The sequence below is a fragment of the Neomonachus schauinslandi genome, chromosome 11, assembly GCF_002201575.2.
Source record: "Neomonachus schauinslandi chromosome 11, ASM220157v2, whole genome shotgun sequence".
Lineage (NCBI taxonomy): Eukaryota > Metazoa > Chordata > Mammalia > Carnivora > Phocidae > Neomonachus > Neomonachus schauinslandi.
The window spans coordinates 62,727,329-62,741,966 of NC_058413.1; the positions used below are offsets into that span (position 1 = coordinate 62,727,329).

General features: G+C 38.6%; 1 protein-coding gene across 4 annotated transcripts in view; it reads left to right on the forward strand.

Moving 5' to 3' along the window:
* Positions 1-14,638, forward strand: part of ANKRD42 (ankyrin repeat domain 42) — a 74,922-nt gene that overhangs the window by 21,471 nt on the left and 38,813 nt on the right. For 2 of the 4 annotated variants that reach the window (XM_044919265.1, XM_021686494.1), the window contains one exon: positions 10,479-10,679. The exons of the other annotated variants lie outside the window; for them this stretch is intronic. In XM_044919265.1, the coding sequence (XP_044775200.1) occupies positions 10,479-10,679 (201 nt within the window). The remainder of the gene's footprint in view (positions 1-10,478; positions 10,680-14,638) is intronic. 4 annotated transcript variants of the gene reach the window in all.

Genomic DNA, 14,638 nt, shown 5'->3' on the forward strand with positions numbered 1-14,638 from the left:
ACCCGTCACCAGGCTGGGGCACCTGGGTGGCTCAGTCAAGCGTCTGCCTTCGGCTCAGGTCATGATCCCAGCCCCCTGGGATCGAGCACCACATCGGGCTCTCTGCTCGGCCGGGAGCCTGCTTCTCCCTCTCCCACTCCCCCTGCTTGTGTTCCCTCTCTAGCTGTCTCTCTCTCTCTCTGTGTCAAATAAATAAAATAAAATCTTTAAGGAAAAAAAAAAAATACCCGTCACCAGGCTAACCCATCCCCCCACCTCCCTCCCCTCTAAAACCCTCAGTTTGTTTCTCAGAGTCCATAGTCTCTTATGGTTCGTCTCCCCCTCTAATTTCCCCCCCTTCAGTTTTCCGTTGCTTCTCCTAATGTCCTCCATGCTATTCCTTATGTTCCACAAATAAGTGAAACCATATGATAATTCGCTTTCTCTGCTTGACTTATTTCATTTAGCATAATCTCCTCCAGTCCCATCCATGTTGATGTAAAAGTTGGGTATTCATCCTTTCTGATGGCTGAGTGATATTCCGTTGTATATATGGGCCACATCTTCTTTATCCATTCACCTGTTGAAGGGCATCTTGGCTCTTTCCACAGTTTGGCTATTGCGGACATTGCTGCTATGAACACTGGGGTGCATATGGCCCTTCTTTTCACTACATCCATGTCTTTGGGGTAAATACCCAGTAGTGCAATTGCTGGGTCATAGGGTAGCTCTATTTGAAATTTTTTGAGGAGCCTCCACACTGTTTTCCAAAGTGGCTGTACCAACTTGCATTCCCACCAACAGTGTAAGAGGGTTCCCCTTTCTCCACAACCTCTCCAACATTTGTTGTTTGTTGCCTTGTCAATTTTAGCCATTCTAACTGGTGTAAGGTGGTATCTCAATCTGGTTTTGATTTGAATTTCCCTGATGGCTAATGATGATGAACATTTTTTCATGTGTCTGTTAGCCATTTGTGTGTCTTCTTTGGAGAAGTGTCTGTTCATGTCTTCTGCCCATTTTTGTACTTGATTGTTTTTTGGGTGTTGAGTTTGAGAAGTTCTTTAGAGATCTTGGATACCAGCCCGTTATCTGTAGTGTCATTTGCAAATATCTTCTCCCATTCTGTGGGTTGCCTCTTTGTTTTGTTGACTGTTTCCTTTGCTGTGCAGAAGCTTTTTATCTTGATGAAGTCCCAAAAGTTCATTTTTGCTTTTGTTTCACTAGCCTTTGGAGATGTATCTTGAAAGAAGTTGCTGTGGCCGATGTCAAAGACGTTACTGCCTATGTTCTCCACTAGGATTTTGATGGATTCCTGTCTCATATTGAGGTCTTTCATCCATTTTGAGTTTATCTTTGTGTATGGTGTTAGAGAATGGTCGAGTTTCATTCTTCTGCATGTGGCTGTCCAATTTTCCCAGCACCATTTATTGAAGAGACTGTCTTTTTTCCATTGCATATGTTTTCTTGCTTTGTCGAAGATTATTTGACCATAGAGTTGGGGGTCCATATCTGGGCTTTCTCTTCTGTTCCATTGGTCTATATGTCTGTTTTTGTGCCAGTACCATGCTGTCTTGGTGATCACTGCTTTGTAATACAGCTTGAAATCCAGCAATGTGATGGCCCCAGCTTTGTTTTTCTTTTTCAACGTTTCCTTGGTGATTCAGCATCTTTTCTGATTCCATACAAATTTTAGGATTGTTTGTTCCAGCACTTTGAAAAATGTCATTGGAATTTTGATCAGGATGGCATTGAAGGTATAGATTGCTCTGGGTAGCATAGACATTTTAACAATGTTTATTCTTCCAATCCATGAGCATGGAATGTTTTTCCATCTTTTTGTGTCTTTTTCAGTTTCTTTCATGAGTGTTCTGTAGTTCCTAGAGTATAGTTCCTTTACCTCTTTGGTTAAGTTTATTCTGAGGTATCTTACGGTTTTTGGTGCTATTGTAAATGGAATCATTTCTCTAATTGCTCTTTCTACAGTTGCATTGTTAGTGTATAAGAACGGAACTGATTTCTGTGCATTGATTTTGTATCCTGCCACATTACTGAATTGCTGTATGAGGTCTAGTAATTTGGGGGTGGAGTCTTTTGGATTTTCCAGATAAAGTATCATGTCATCTGTGAAGAGAGAGAGTTTGACTTCTTCTTTGCCAACTTGAATACCTTTTATTTCTTTTTTTGTCTGATTGCTGTTGCCAGGAGTTCTAGTACTTTGTTGAACAATAGTGGCGAGAGTGGGCATCCTTGACGTGTTCCTGATCTTAAGGGAAAGGCTCTCACCTTTTCCCCATTGAGGGTGATATTCACTGTGGGTTTTTCATAGATGGATTTTATGAACTTGAATGTTCCCTCTATCCCTATACTCTGAAGAGTTTTAATTAGGAAAGGGTGCTGTATTTTGTCAAATGCTTTTTCTGCATCAGTTGAGAGGACCATATGGTTCTTCTCTCTCTTATTAATGTGTTCTATCACATTGATTGACTTGGGAATGTTGAACCATCCTTACATCCTGGGGATAAATCCCACTTGGTCATGGTGGATGATCCTTTTAATGTATTGTTGGATCCTGGTAGCTAGGATTTTGTTGAGAATTTTGGAATCCATATTCATCAGGGCTATCGGTCTGAAATTCTCCTTTTTGATGGGGTCTTTGCCTGGTTTGGAGATTAAGGTAATGCTGGCCTCATAGAATGAGTCTGGAAGCTTTCCTTCTGTTTCTATTTTTTGAAACAGCTTCAGAAGAATAGATATTATTTCTTCTTTGAATGGTTGGTAGAATTCCCCAGGGAATCAATCAGGCCCTGGACTCTTGTTTTTTGGGAGGTTTTTGATCACTGCTTCCATCTCATTACTGGTTATTGGCCTCTTCAGGTTGTCAGTTTCTTCCTGGTTCAGTCTTGGCAGTTTATAGGTTTCTGGAAGTCATCCATTTCTTCCAGATTGCTTAATTTATTGGCATATTTTTATTGATAATAATTTCTAATGTTTTTATTTCCTTGGTGTTAGTCGTGATCTCTCCCCTTTCATTCATAATTTTATTAACTTGGGTCCTTTCTCTTTTCTTTTGGATAAGTCTGGCCAGTGGTTTATCAATCTTATTCATTCTTTCAATGAACCAGCTTCTAGTTTTGTTGATCTGATCTACTGTGTTTCTGGTTTCTAATTCATTGATTTCTGCTCTAATCTTAATTATTTCTCTTCTAATGCGTGGCTTAGGCATCGTTTGTTGCCTTTTCTCTAGTTCTTTAAGGTGTAAAGTTAGTTGGTGAATTCAGGATTTTTCTATTTTTTGAGTGAGGCTTGGATGGCTATGTATTTCCCCCTTCCGACCACCTTTGCAGTATCGCATAGGTTTTGGACCGATGTGTTTTTGTTCTCATTGGTTTCCATGAATTGTTTAAGTTCTTCTTTGATTTCCTGGTTGACCCAAACATTCTTGAGCAGAGTGGTCTTTAGCTTCCAAGTGTTTGAATTTCTTCCAAATTTTTTCTTGTGATTGAGTTCCAGTTTTAAAGCATTATGGTCTGAGAATATGCAGGGAATAATCTCAATCTTTTGGTATCGGTTGAGACCTGATTTGTGACCCAGTATGTGGTCTGTTCTGGAGAAAGTTCCATGTGTGCTCGAGAAGAATGAGTATTCTGTTGTTTTAGGGTGGAATGTTCTGTATATGTATCTATGAGGTCCATCTGGTCCAGTGTATCATTCAAAGCTCTTGTTTCTTTGTTGATTTTCTGCTTAGATGATCTGTCTATTGCTGAGAGTGGAGTATTGAGGTCTCCTACAATTAAGGTGTTGTTATTTTGGTTAACAGTTGGCTTATGTAGATGGCTGCTCCCATGTTGGGGGGGTAGATACTTACAATTGTTAGATCTTCTTGTTGGATAGACCCTTTAAGAATGATATAGTGTCCTTCTGTGTCTCTAACTACAGTCTTTAGCTTAAAATCTAGTTTGTCTGATATGAGAATTGCTACCCCAGCTTTCTTTTGAGGTCCATTGTCATGGAAGATGGATCTCCATCCCTTCAACTTCAGTCTGGCTGTATCTTTAGGTTCGACATGAGTCTCTTATAGACAGCACATGGATGGGTCCTGTCTTTTTATCCAATCTGCAGCCCTGTGCTGTATTATGGGAGCATTTTGGCCGTTCACGTTGAGAGTGATTATTGAAAGATATGAATTTATTGTCATCATGTTGCCCGTGAATACCTTGTTTCTATAGATTGTCTCTGTAAATTTCTGTTCTATATCATTCTTGGGGTCTTTCTCCTTTTTAGAATCCCCCTTAATATTTCTTGCAGGACCGGCTTAGTGGTCACATATTCTTTCAGTTTCTGCCGGTCTTGGAAGCTCTGCATCTCTCCATCCATTCTAAATGACAGCCTTGCCGGATAAAGTATTCTTGGCTGCATGTTCTTCTCATTTAGTACCCTGAATATGTCTTGCCAGCCCTTTTTGGCTTGCCAGGTCTCTGTGGATAGGGCTGACGTTATTCTGATGTTCCTCCCTCTGTATGTAAGGAATCTCTTTCCCCTAACTGCCCTTAAGATGGTTTCCTTGGTTCTAAGATTTGCGAGTTTTACTATTACATGCCAGGGCGTTGACCTGTTTTCTTTGATCTTGGAAGGGGTCCTCTCTGCCTCTAGAACATGAATGTTTGTTTCATTCCCCCAATTCAGGAAGTTCTCAGCTACGATTTGCTCAAATATATCTTCTAGTCCTCTCTGTCTGTCCACCCCCTCAGGGATCCCAATAATTCTGACATTGGAACTTTTCATGGTGTCATTTCTCTGATTCTATTTTCATGGATTTTGAGTTGTTTTTCCCTGGCCTCCTCTTTTTCATCAATTTGTCTTCTAGATCACTAATTCGTTCTTCTGCCTTGCTTACCCTAGCTGTTAGATTATCTAGATTAGATTGAATGTCATTGATAGCATTTTTAAGTTCTGCCAGTTCTGCTTTTAGTTCTGCCCTTAGAGACTCTATGTTGCCATTAATCAATTTCTTCATTCTAGCTATTGTCTTCACAATTGCTACCCTGAATTCCATTTCCGACATCTTGGTTATATCTGTATCCATTTGTAAATCTGTGGCAGAAGTCACAGTCTCTGAGTCTTTACTGTTTTGTGGGTTCCTCCTCCTAGTCATTCTGTTGAGGGGTGTTTGAGGGAATGTACAGAGTCCAAATTATTGACCACAGCTGAAGCAAGATGCACCTGTTTTATAGGGACCTTAGGGTTGCTGGCCTCTTGTTCTCTCAGCCTGTCTTCTGGGGGAGGGGCCTGCCGCACTGTTACTCAGGCAAACCTGTTTGGGCAGATTTGCCCTGCCTCCTGTGTGGGGGGGGATGGGCTCAGTGAAAACTGGTTTTTTGGGGCTTTTGTTCTCTGGCGGCTTTCCCTGGCGGTTTTCCACATCTCTTCTGAGAGAGCAGAAGAGATAGTTTCCAACCATCTACCTCAGAGCAAAGAGATTGCAATCTGTTCTTCAGTCAGCTCTCCAGGCCACACTATCTCCATTTCTGTCTGTGCTGCTATAAACTGCTGCATCCTGGGTTGTGTGCCCCTCAGCAGGGCTCCCAGTCCTCGCCTCCAGGTGGGGGCATGTCTCTGTCCTTTGTGCTTCTAAAACTGCCAGCTGCCCCCAGTTCTCATGCGTCGCCCCCATGCTCTAGGTTTCAGTCCGGGGAGCTGCCCTAAAGTCCTTTCCCCGTTGCTACCAGTCTGCGAGTCTGTGCCCCGTCCCCAGCGGGGGAGGATTTTGCACTCCTGTGTTATTTCACCTTCCCGGCACCAGTGCTAATGGCAGCTCCCTCCCCCTTCCGTTTATCTGCCGATATCTACCAGCGGAGTCACGGCTTCCCGCTTCATACCTTGAAATCAACCGCCTGCAATATTCTGTTTGTAGAGATCCAAATCTATCTTCTTACAGCTCAGGCTGATTTCGTGGGTGTTCAGAGTGGTATGGTAGATATCCAGCTCAGTTCCAGGGACCAGTTAGAATAGGGTCCCCTACTCCTCTGCCATGTTTTCCTGCGTGAGTGAGCTTTTCAATTAATTGTTGAATTCAGTTTGCTAATATTTTGTTGAGAATTTTTGTGTCTACGTTTATCAGAGATATGGGCCTGTAGTTTTTTTTTTTGTAGTGTCTTTGTTTTTGGTATCAGGATAATGCTGGCCTCCAAGAATAAATTTGGAGGTTTTCCTCCTTCTCCTATTTTCTGGAATAGTTTGAGGAGAATAGGTGTTAACTCTTCCTTAAATCTTTGGTAGAATTTTCTTGTAAATCCATCTGATCCGGGACATTTGTTTGTTGGGAGTTTTTTGATTACCAGTTCAATTTTAGTAAATAGTGTGTTCAAATTTTTTTATTTCTTCCTGATTCAGTTTTGGAAGATTTTATATTTCTAGGAATTTATCCTTTTTTTTCCTGGGTTCTCCAATTTGTTGACATATGATTTTTCTTGGTCTCTTATAATTCTTTGTATATGTGGTGACAGTTGTTACTTCTCTCTTTCATTTTTTAAAAGATTTTTTAAAATTTTTAAGTAATCTCTACACTGAATGTGGGGCTCAAACTCATAACCCCGAGATCAAGAGTCACGTGCTCTACCAACTGAGCTAGCCAAGTGCCCCTTTCCCATTTAATTTCTGATTTTATTTATTTAAGTTCTTTCTCTTTTTTTCTTGATGAGTGTGGCTAAAGGTTTATCAGTTTTGTTTTGTTTATTCAAAGAGCCAGATCTTGGTTTCATTAATCTTTTTTTATTATTATAATTGTTATTTTTTAGTCTCTCTTTCATTCATTTCCTCTTTGATCTTTATTATTTCCTTCCTTCTGCAACTTGGGCTTTGTTCTTCTTCTTTTAGTTCCTTTAGGTGTAAGGTTATATTGTTTACTTGAGATTTTTCTTGTTTCTTGAGGTAGGCCTGTATCATTATAAACTTTCCTCTTAGAACTGCTTTTGCTGCATCCCAAAGATTTTGGACCATTATGTTTCCATTTTCTTTTGTCTTCATGTGTATTATAAATTTTCTCTTTGATATCTTTGTTGACCCATTGGTTGTTTAGTAGCCTATTGTTTAGCCTCCAGATGTTTGTGTTGTTTTCTGTTTTTTTTTTTTTCCTTTTGCTTGATTTCTAGTTTTATGCTTTTGTAGTTGGAAAAGTTGCTTGATATGATTTCGTCCTCTTAAATTTATTGAGATTTGTAGCCAAATGTGATCTGTCCTGGAGAATGTTTCATGGCACTTGAAATCAATGAGTATTCTGCTGTTTTGAGGTGGAGTATTCTGTATGTAATCTGTTAAGTCCATCTGGTCTAATCTGTTGCTCAAAGCCACTATTTCTTTATTGATTTTCATCCTGGATGATCTATCCATTGATTTAAATGAGGTTTTAAAGTCCTCTACTATTATTTTATTACTATCAGTTTCTCCCTTTTATGTCTTTTCCTATTTGCTTTATGTATTTAGATGCTCTAATACTGGGTGCATAGATACTTACAGTTAGATTCTCTTATTGCACAATTGGTTATCATTTTCTAATGTCCTTGTTTATCATACGGTCTTTATTTTAAAGTCTATTTTGTCTGATATAAGTATTTCTACTGCAGCTTTTCCCCCCCACTTCCATTTGTGTGTGAAATAACTTTTTCCATCCCTTCCTTTCAGTCCGTATGTGTCTTTAGGTCTGAAATGAGTTTCTTATAGTCAGCATATAGATGGATCTTGTTTTTCTTATCCATTCACTCACCCTATGTCTTTTGATTGGAGTATTTAATAGTTTATTTACATTTAAAATAATTATTGATCAGTATTATAGAACATCATTTCATATATTTAATGGCCATCTCATTTCTTTTTTTAAAAAAATGTTTACTGTTCTTTTTCTTATTTTAAAAACATATTTATTTTTAAGTAATCTCTATACCCAATGTGGGGCTTGAACTCACAACCCTGAGATCAAGAGTTGCATGCTCTCCTGACAGCCAGCCAGGTGCCCCTGGTTATTTTCTTTTTATAGTACCAGTTCAAATATTTTGCCTATTTTTTATTGAGTATTTCTCTCTTTTTAAAAATTAATTGTAGGGGTTCTTTATATAGTCTAGATACAAGCTCTCTGTCACTTATATGTGTTGCATATATCTTTTTAATTTAAATATCTTTCCCATTCTATGGCTTGCCTTTCATTCTTTTCAGATTTCTTTTGATGATAGTTTTAACTGCAATGTAGTCAAGTTTAATAAGCTCTTCCTTTATGGTTAGTCTTTCTGCATCCTGTTAAAAAAGTCTTTCCCTACTCTTTGATCATGAAAACATTCTTTTATATTATCTTCTAGAAATTTTATTATTTTACTTTAACATTTAGGTTTCCAGCCCACCTGGAACTAACTTTTCTGTAATACAAGGTAGGGGGCAATTTTTTTATTTGGTTCTTTATTAAATATGCCTGGTCATTTTTAAAAGTCTTTCTGCTTGCTCATAAAAAAAAAAAATTTGACTTTTATTTCTTTAAACATGTATAATTTTTTATGACCATATATAGTATATTTTTTAATAGTATAATATAGAGGTTAAGAATGTGGCTTCAGTACTAGACTACTTGTGTTCAAATCTCTATCTTAAATTACTAATTCAGCATTTATTTCCTGAGCATCTACTATGTGTCATTCCCTCTTCTAGGTGCTAGGGCTGTCACACCAAATAAAACAGACAAAAGCCCCTGCCTTCATGTGGTGGTGGTGGTGGGGACACAGACAATAATCGAAAGAATATAAATTATAGGGTTATATGTGTGGATAAAATCAGAGAAGGGAGTAGAATGTTAAAGAGGATGAAGTTTAAAATATGGTGGTCAGGGAAGCCTTCAAGGAGGAGGTGATCATTGGGTAAAGACCTGAAGCAGTTGAGGGAGCAGGTCTTGTGACCATCATGGGGAAAGGGTATTTCAGAAAGAGGTAACAGCCAGTGAAAGCTCGTGAGCCAGGAGTGTATTTGAAAGCAGGTAGTAAAGTGAGTCAGTATGGTTAGAACAGAAGTGAGAGGGTGAGTTATAGATAATGAAGTCAGAGAGGTAACAGGAGCCATTGAAGGATTTTGAGCACAGCAGTGACATGATCTGACTACATTTAAGAACATTTTCTCTATTTTGTTTATAATAGATTGAGGATGGCAAGGGGAGAAATATAGCAGTTGGGAGCCTGATGCAATAATTTAATGCTGCTATTTGGTTGGAGCAGAGCAGAGGTAGCAGAGATAGTGGGAAGTAATTGGGGTCTGTGCATTCTTTAAAGATAGATAAGATTTGCTGATTGATGAGGTGTTGAGAGTAGTCAAGGATGGCTCCAGGGCATGAACTCCATGGAAAAGAGAGTAAGATGGGGAGTAAGTTTTCCCCATCAAGTAAGATGGGGAAAACTATGTAAGGAAAATGTATGCAAGAGGGATGAGGAGTTGAGTTTTTGATGTTAAATTCCCAGTGCCTGTAAGACATGTAAGTGTATATACAATGAATGAGGTGTTAGAGGAGTCTCAAATTTTATGGGGAGTTTTTTGGTTTTTTCAGGTTCAGCTGAGAAAGTGTAGAGTGGCATGTGCCAGCAGCTTATCTTTTGGGTGTTGTTACATCTTGTTTTCCCTGCATTACACTGGTCACTTAGGCACTGCCCTACTTCTCCAGAGGTGAGGTTTGTATATTGATTGGGCTATTTCCCAAATAGTCACTTCTCCAGAGATGTAAAGCCTCCCTTTGTAATCGCTGCCTCTAAGCTTGTAATACCCCAGAACTGTTCCTATTTTTTGCAGAGTTTGGGTTGTGGCTCTCCTTCAGTCTGACTGAGTATGTTTTCTTTCAGGGGTTCCTTAACATTTGTTGTTTGTTCTTGGTGTTCTCATTCGTTTTTCTAGTCTTTTTTGGCTTCAAAAAATATCTTTTATTTTCAAGGATTGAGAATAGAAATGGTGAGGTAGTATGTGCGCTTTGTCTGCGTTTTGATCCAGTCTTCCTGTTTTTAATAAAAATAATGTCTATGGAAAGGTGACAAAATACATAGTGATAAAAATAACATTCATATTTGCATTGTGACTATTTTGGTTTATTTCTTCCATTTTTTTCCAAAACATTAAAATGAGTTTACTTATCATCTGTCTTACATGGCAAGTATTTTCTTATGTAATTATAAGTGGCATAATTGGGATTTCACTTTTCAAGAAAATAGTCTGGGGCCTGCTCTTTGGTATCTCTCATCTGGCATCTGTACATTCACAGTATGTATAACTCTTTAATAATTTAGTCTGTTACTTTGGCATGATTAGAAGGCTGAGTAAGGACTTGTGGGCTTGCAAAAAAGGTGTTACCATGCTCAGAGTATGTCCCTGTTAATAGGGAGAGGATAGGCATCTTCCTGTGAAGATGAGAGCCAATGTTGTTATTTCTTTCTTCAAGTTATTTTACAATCAATTTAAAAATTAAATTTTTTCTATTTCTCCTATAGTTCACCTAGCAGCCATGGAGGGTCACCTTCACTGCTTTAAATTCCTACTCAGTAGAATGAACAGTACAACACAAGCTTTAAAAGCCTTCAATGATAATGGAGAAAATGTATTGGATCTGGCCCAGAGGTTCTTTAAGCAGAATATTTTGCAGTTTATCCAGGGAGCTGAGTATGAAGGAAGTGATCCGAAAGATCAGGAAAGTAAGTAATAAACCTGAAATGTTTTAGCATATAATAAGTAGAATAAGTCGGAAAAAAAAAGAAGTTATAGGGCGAATGTTACGTTTAAATATGTTACATGTAACTGTCCACACAGTCATTCAGTTTCTCTTCTTTATTATGAAATATTTTAGGCAGAAATCTATAGAGATTAATGTAATGTAATGAACATTTTTTATGCCACTGATTAAAGGATAGAATGCTATATATTTAAAAGCTTCTTGGCTCTGTCTCTTTAATATCATTCATTTCTTTTTCTTCTCAGAGGTAACTATTGTTTTGGATTTATAGTTCCTTTCTACAGGTTTTATATTTAGTGTATATGTACTCACAAAAATATGCACTGTGTGTGTTTTGGGAGTAATAGACTAACATGTTCTAAGAACTCCTAAAATTCAGCAGCTTAAGGATTTGTATGACGGCCCAGGTTGAAGAGTGAATCTGTTCAGTAACTGGCTTTCTTCCTAACTAGCTCTCTCTGCTTGTAACAAATTTAGCTGGAGGTGGGGAGGGAGCAAGACTATAAGATTAGGACCAGAGATTTTCAAGGTCTAATTTGTACTCATCACTGTTGCCAACTTTCCATTGGCAAAAGTTTAATCACATGGGCATACTAGCTGTGAGGAGGCCTGGAGGATTCAATACCTAGCTGAGAAGACTCACCTCAGCTGTAATTCTCTTACTATTGAAGGAAGAGCATTTTAGTGGACAGCTAGCAGTCCTTGAAACTTCTTTTAAAATCTTATGAAAATGGCATATAAAACAGTATGCATTCTTCTATTCCTTGCTTTTTTCCGCAAAATACTGTGTTTTTGAGATTTATTAGGCCAATGGAAGTATCTTAGTTTATTCTTTTTGTTTGTATAGTATTGCATTTTATGAAAACCATTATTTATCCATTTTCCAATTTGATATTTAGATTGTTTTACACTATTACAGTAGGTGTGGTCATGGATATTCTTGTACATGTCTCCATAAGTACATGTATAAGAGATTCTTTAGAGAAGTGCTTCACTACCTTTTTAACACGTAGCCCATTTGTATGGCACACTGCATTGTTGGATGTGGCTTCTTGAGGCACTGCCTATCTGCTCTGAAGACTGAGAGTTAAGAGCTTGGCTTGGGTAAATAGGTGTGCAGTTCTACTTCAGGGTTGCTTGGTGGGATATGCCCATCTTCAGTATAAATAGCAATTGCTAGATTCTTCATCAGAGTAGTTGGAGAAGTTTATACTCTCATCGGCAATGTTTGGTGGGAATTTAGAGAAACGATATTCAGTATTGTCAGACTTAAAATTTTTGCCAATTGGGTATGAAAAGGCTTAATTTGTATTTTAATTTGCATTTTCTTGATTATGAATGAGGTTGAACATCCTTCTGTAAGTTATTGGCTATTCTAGTTCTCTGTTCTATAAATTGCTTGCCTATACTTCACTCCCTTTTTTTTTATCATTATGTTATGTAGGAGGGTTCCCCTTTCTCCGCATCCCCTCCAACATCTGTCGTTTCCTGACTTGTTAATTTTAGCCATTCTGACTGGTGTGAGGTGGTATCTCATTGAGGTTTTGATTTGGATTTCCCTGATGCCGAGCGATGTTGAACACTTTTTCATGTGTCTGTTGGCCATTTGGATGTCTTCTTTGGAAAAATGTTCATGTCTTCTGCCCATTTCTTGATTGGATCATTTGTTCTTTGGGTGTTGAGCTTGATAAGTTCTTTATAGATTTTGGATACTAGCCCTTTATCTGATACGTCATTTGCAAATATCTTCTCCCATTCTGTCGCTTGTCTTTTGGTTTTGTTGACTGTTTCTTTTGCTGTGCAAAAGCTTTTTATCTTGATGAAGTCCCAATAATTCATTTTTGCCCTTGCTTCCCTTGCCTTTGGCGATGTTTCTTTTTTTTTTTTTTTTTTAAAGATTTTATTTATTTATTTGAGAGAGAGAGAGAAACAGCATGAGAGGGGATAGGGTCAGAGGGAGAAGCAGACTCCCCGCCGAGCAGGGAGCCCGATGTGGGACTCGATCCCAGGACTCCGGGATCATAACCTGAGCCGAAGGCAGTCGCTTAACCGACTGAGTTTGGCGATGTTTCTAGGAAGAAGTTGCTGCGGCTGAGGTCAAAGAGGTTGCTGCCTGTGTTCTCCTGTAGGATTTTGATGGACTCCTGTCTCACATTGAGGTCTTTCAACCATTTGGAGTCTCTTTTTGTGTGTGGTGTAAGGAAATGGTCCAGTTTCATTCTTCTGCGTGTGGCTGTCCAATTTTCCCAACACCATTTGTTGAAGAGACTGTCTTTTTTCCATTGGACATTCTTTCCTGCTTTGTCGAAGATTAGTGGACCATAGAGTTGAGGATCCATTTCTGGGCTCTGTTCTGTTCCATTGATCTATGTGTCTGTTTTTTTTTTTTTTTTAATCATATGTTAATCCCCATACATTACATCATTAGTTTTAGATGAAGTGTTCCATGATTCATTGTTTGTGCATAACACCCAGTGCTCCATGCAGAATGTGCCCTCCTCAATACCCACCACCAGGCTAACCCATCCTCCCACCCCCCTCCCCTCTAGAACCCTCAGTTTGTTTTTCAGAGTCCATCGTCTCTCATGGTTCGTCTTATGTGTCTGTTTTTGTGCCAGTACCATACTGTCTTGATGATGACAGCTTTGTAATAGAGCTGGAAGTCCGGAATTGTGATGCCGCCAGCTTTGCTTTTCTTTTTCAACATTCCTCTGGCTATTCGGGGTCTTTTCTGGTTCCATACAAATTTTAGGATGATTTGTTCCATTTCTTTGAAAACAGTGGATGGTATTTTGATAGGGATTGCATTGAATGTGTAGATTGCTCTAGGTAGCATTGACATCTTCACAATATTTGTTCTTCCAATCCATGAGCATGGAACATTTTTCCATTTCTTTGTGTCTTCCTCAATTTCTTTCATGAGTATTTTATAGTTTTCTGAGTACAGATTCTTCGCCTCTTTGGTTAGATTTATTCCTAGGTATGTTATGGTTTTGGGTGCAATTGTACATGGGATCGACTCCTGAATTTCTCTTTCTTCTGTCTTGTTGTTGGTGTATAGGAATGCCACTGATTTCTGTGCATTGATTTTCTATCCTGCCACGTTACTGAATTCCTGTATGAGTTCTGGCAGTTTTGGGGTGGAGTCTTGTGGGTTTTCCACATAAAGTATCATATCATCTGCAAAGAGTGAGAGTTTGACTTCTTCTTTGCCAATTTGGATGCCTTTTATTTCTTTTTGTTGTCTGATAGCTGTGGCTAGGACTTGTAATACTATGTTGAATAGCAGTGGTGATAGTGGACATCCCTGCCGTTTTCCTGACCTTAGGGGGAAAGCTCTCAGTTATTCCCTATTGAAAATGATATTTGCTGTGGGTTTTTCATAGATGGCTTTTATGATATTGAGGTATGTACCCTCTATCCCTATACTCTGAAGAGTATTGATCAAGAAAGGATGCTGTACTTGGTCAAATGCTTTTTCTGGATCTATTGAGAGGATCATACAGTTCTTGTTCTTTCTTTTATTAATGTACTGTATCACATTGATTGATTTGCAGATGTTGAACCAACCTTGCAGCCCAGGGATAAATCCCACTTGGTTGTGGTGAATAATCCTTTTAGTGGACTGATGGATCCTATTGGCTAGTATTTTGGTGAGAATTTTTGCATCTGTGTTCATCAAGGATTTTGGTCTGTAATTCTCCTTTTGGATGGGGTCTTTGGTTTGGGGATCAAGGTAATGGTGGCCTCATAAAACGAGTTTGGAAGTTTTCCTTCCATTTCTATTTCTTGGAATAGTTTCAGAAGGATAGGTATTAATTCTTTAAATGTTTGGTAGAATTCCCCTGGGAAGCCATCTGGCCCTGGGAGATTTTTGATTACTGCTCCAATTTCCTTAGTGGTTATAGGTCTGTTCAGGTT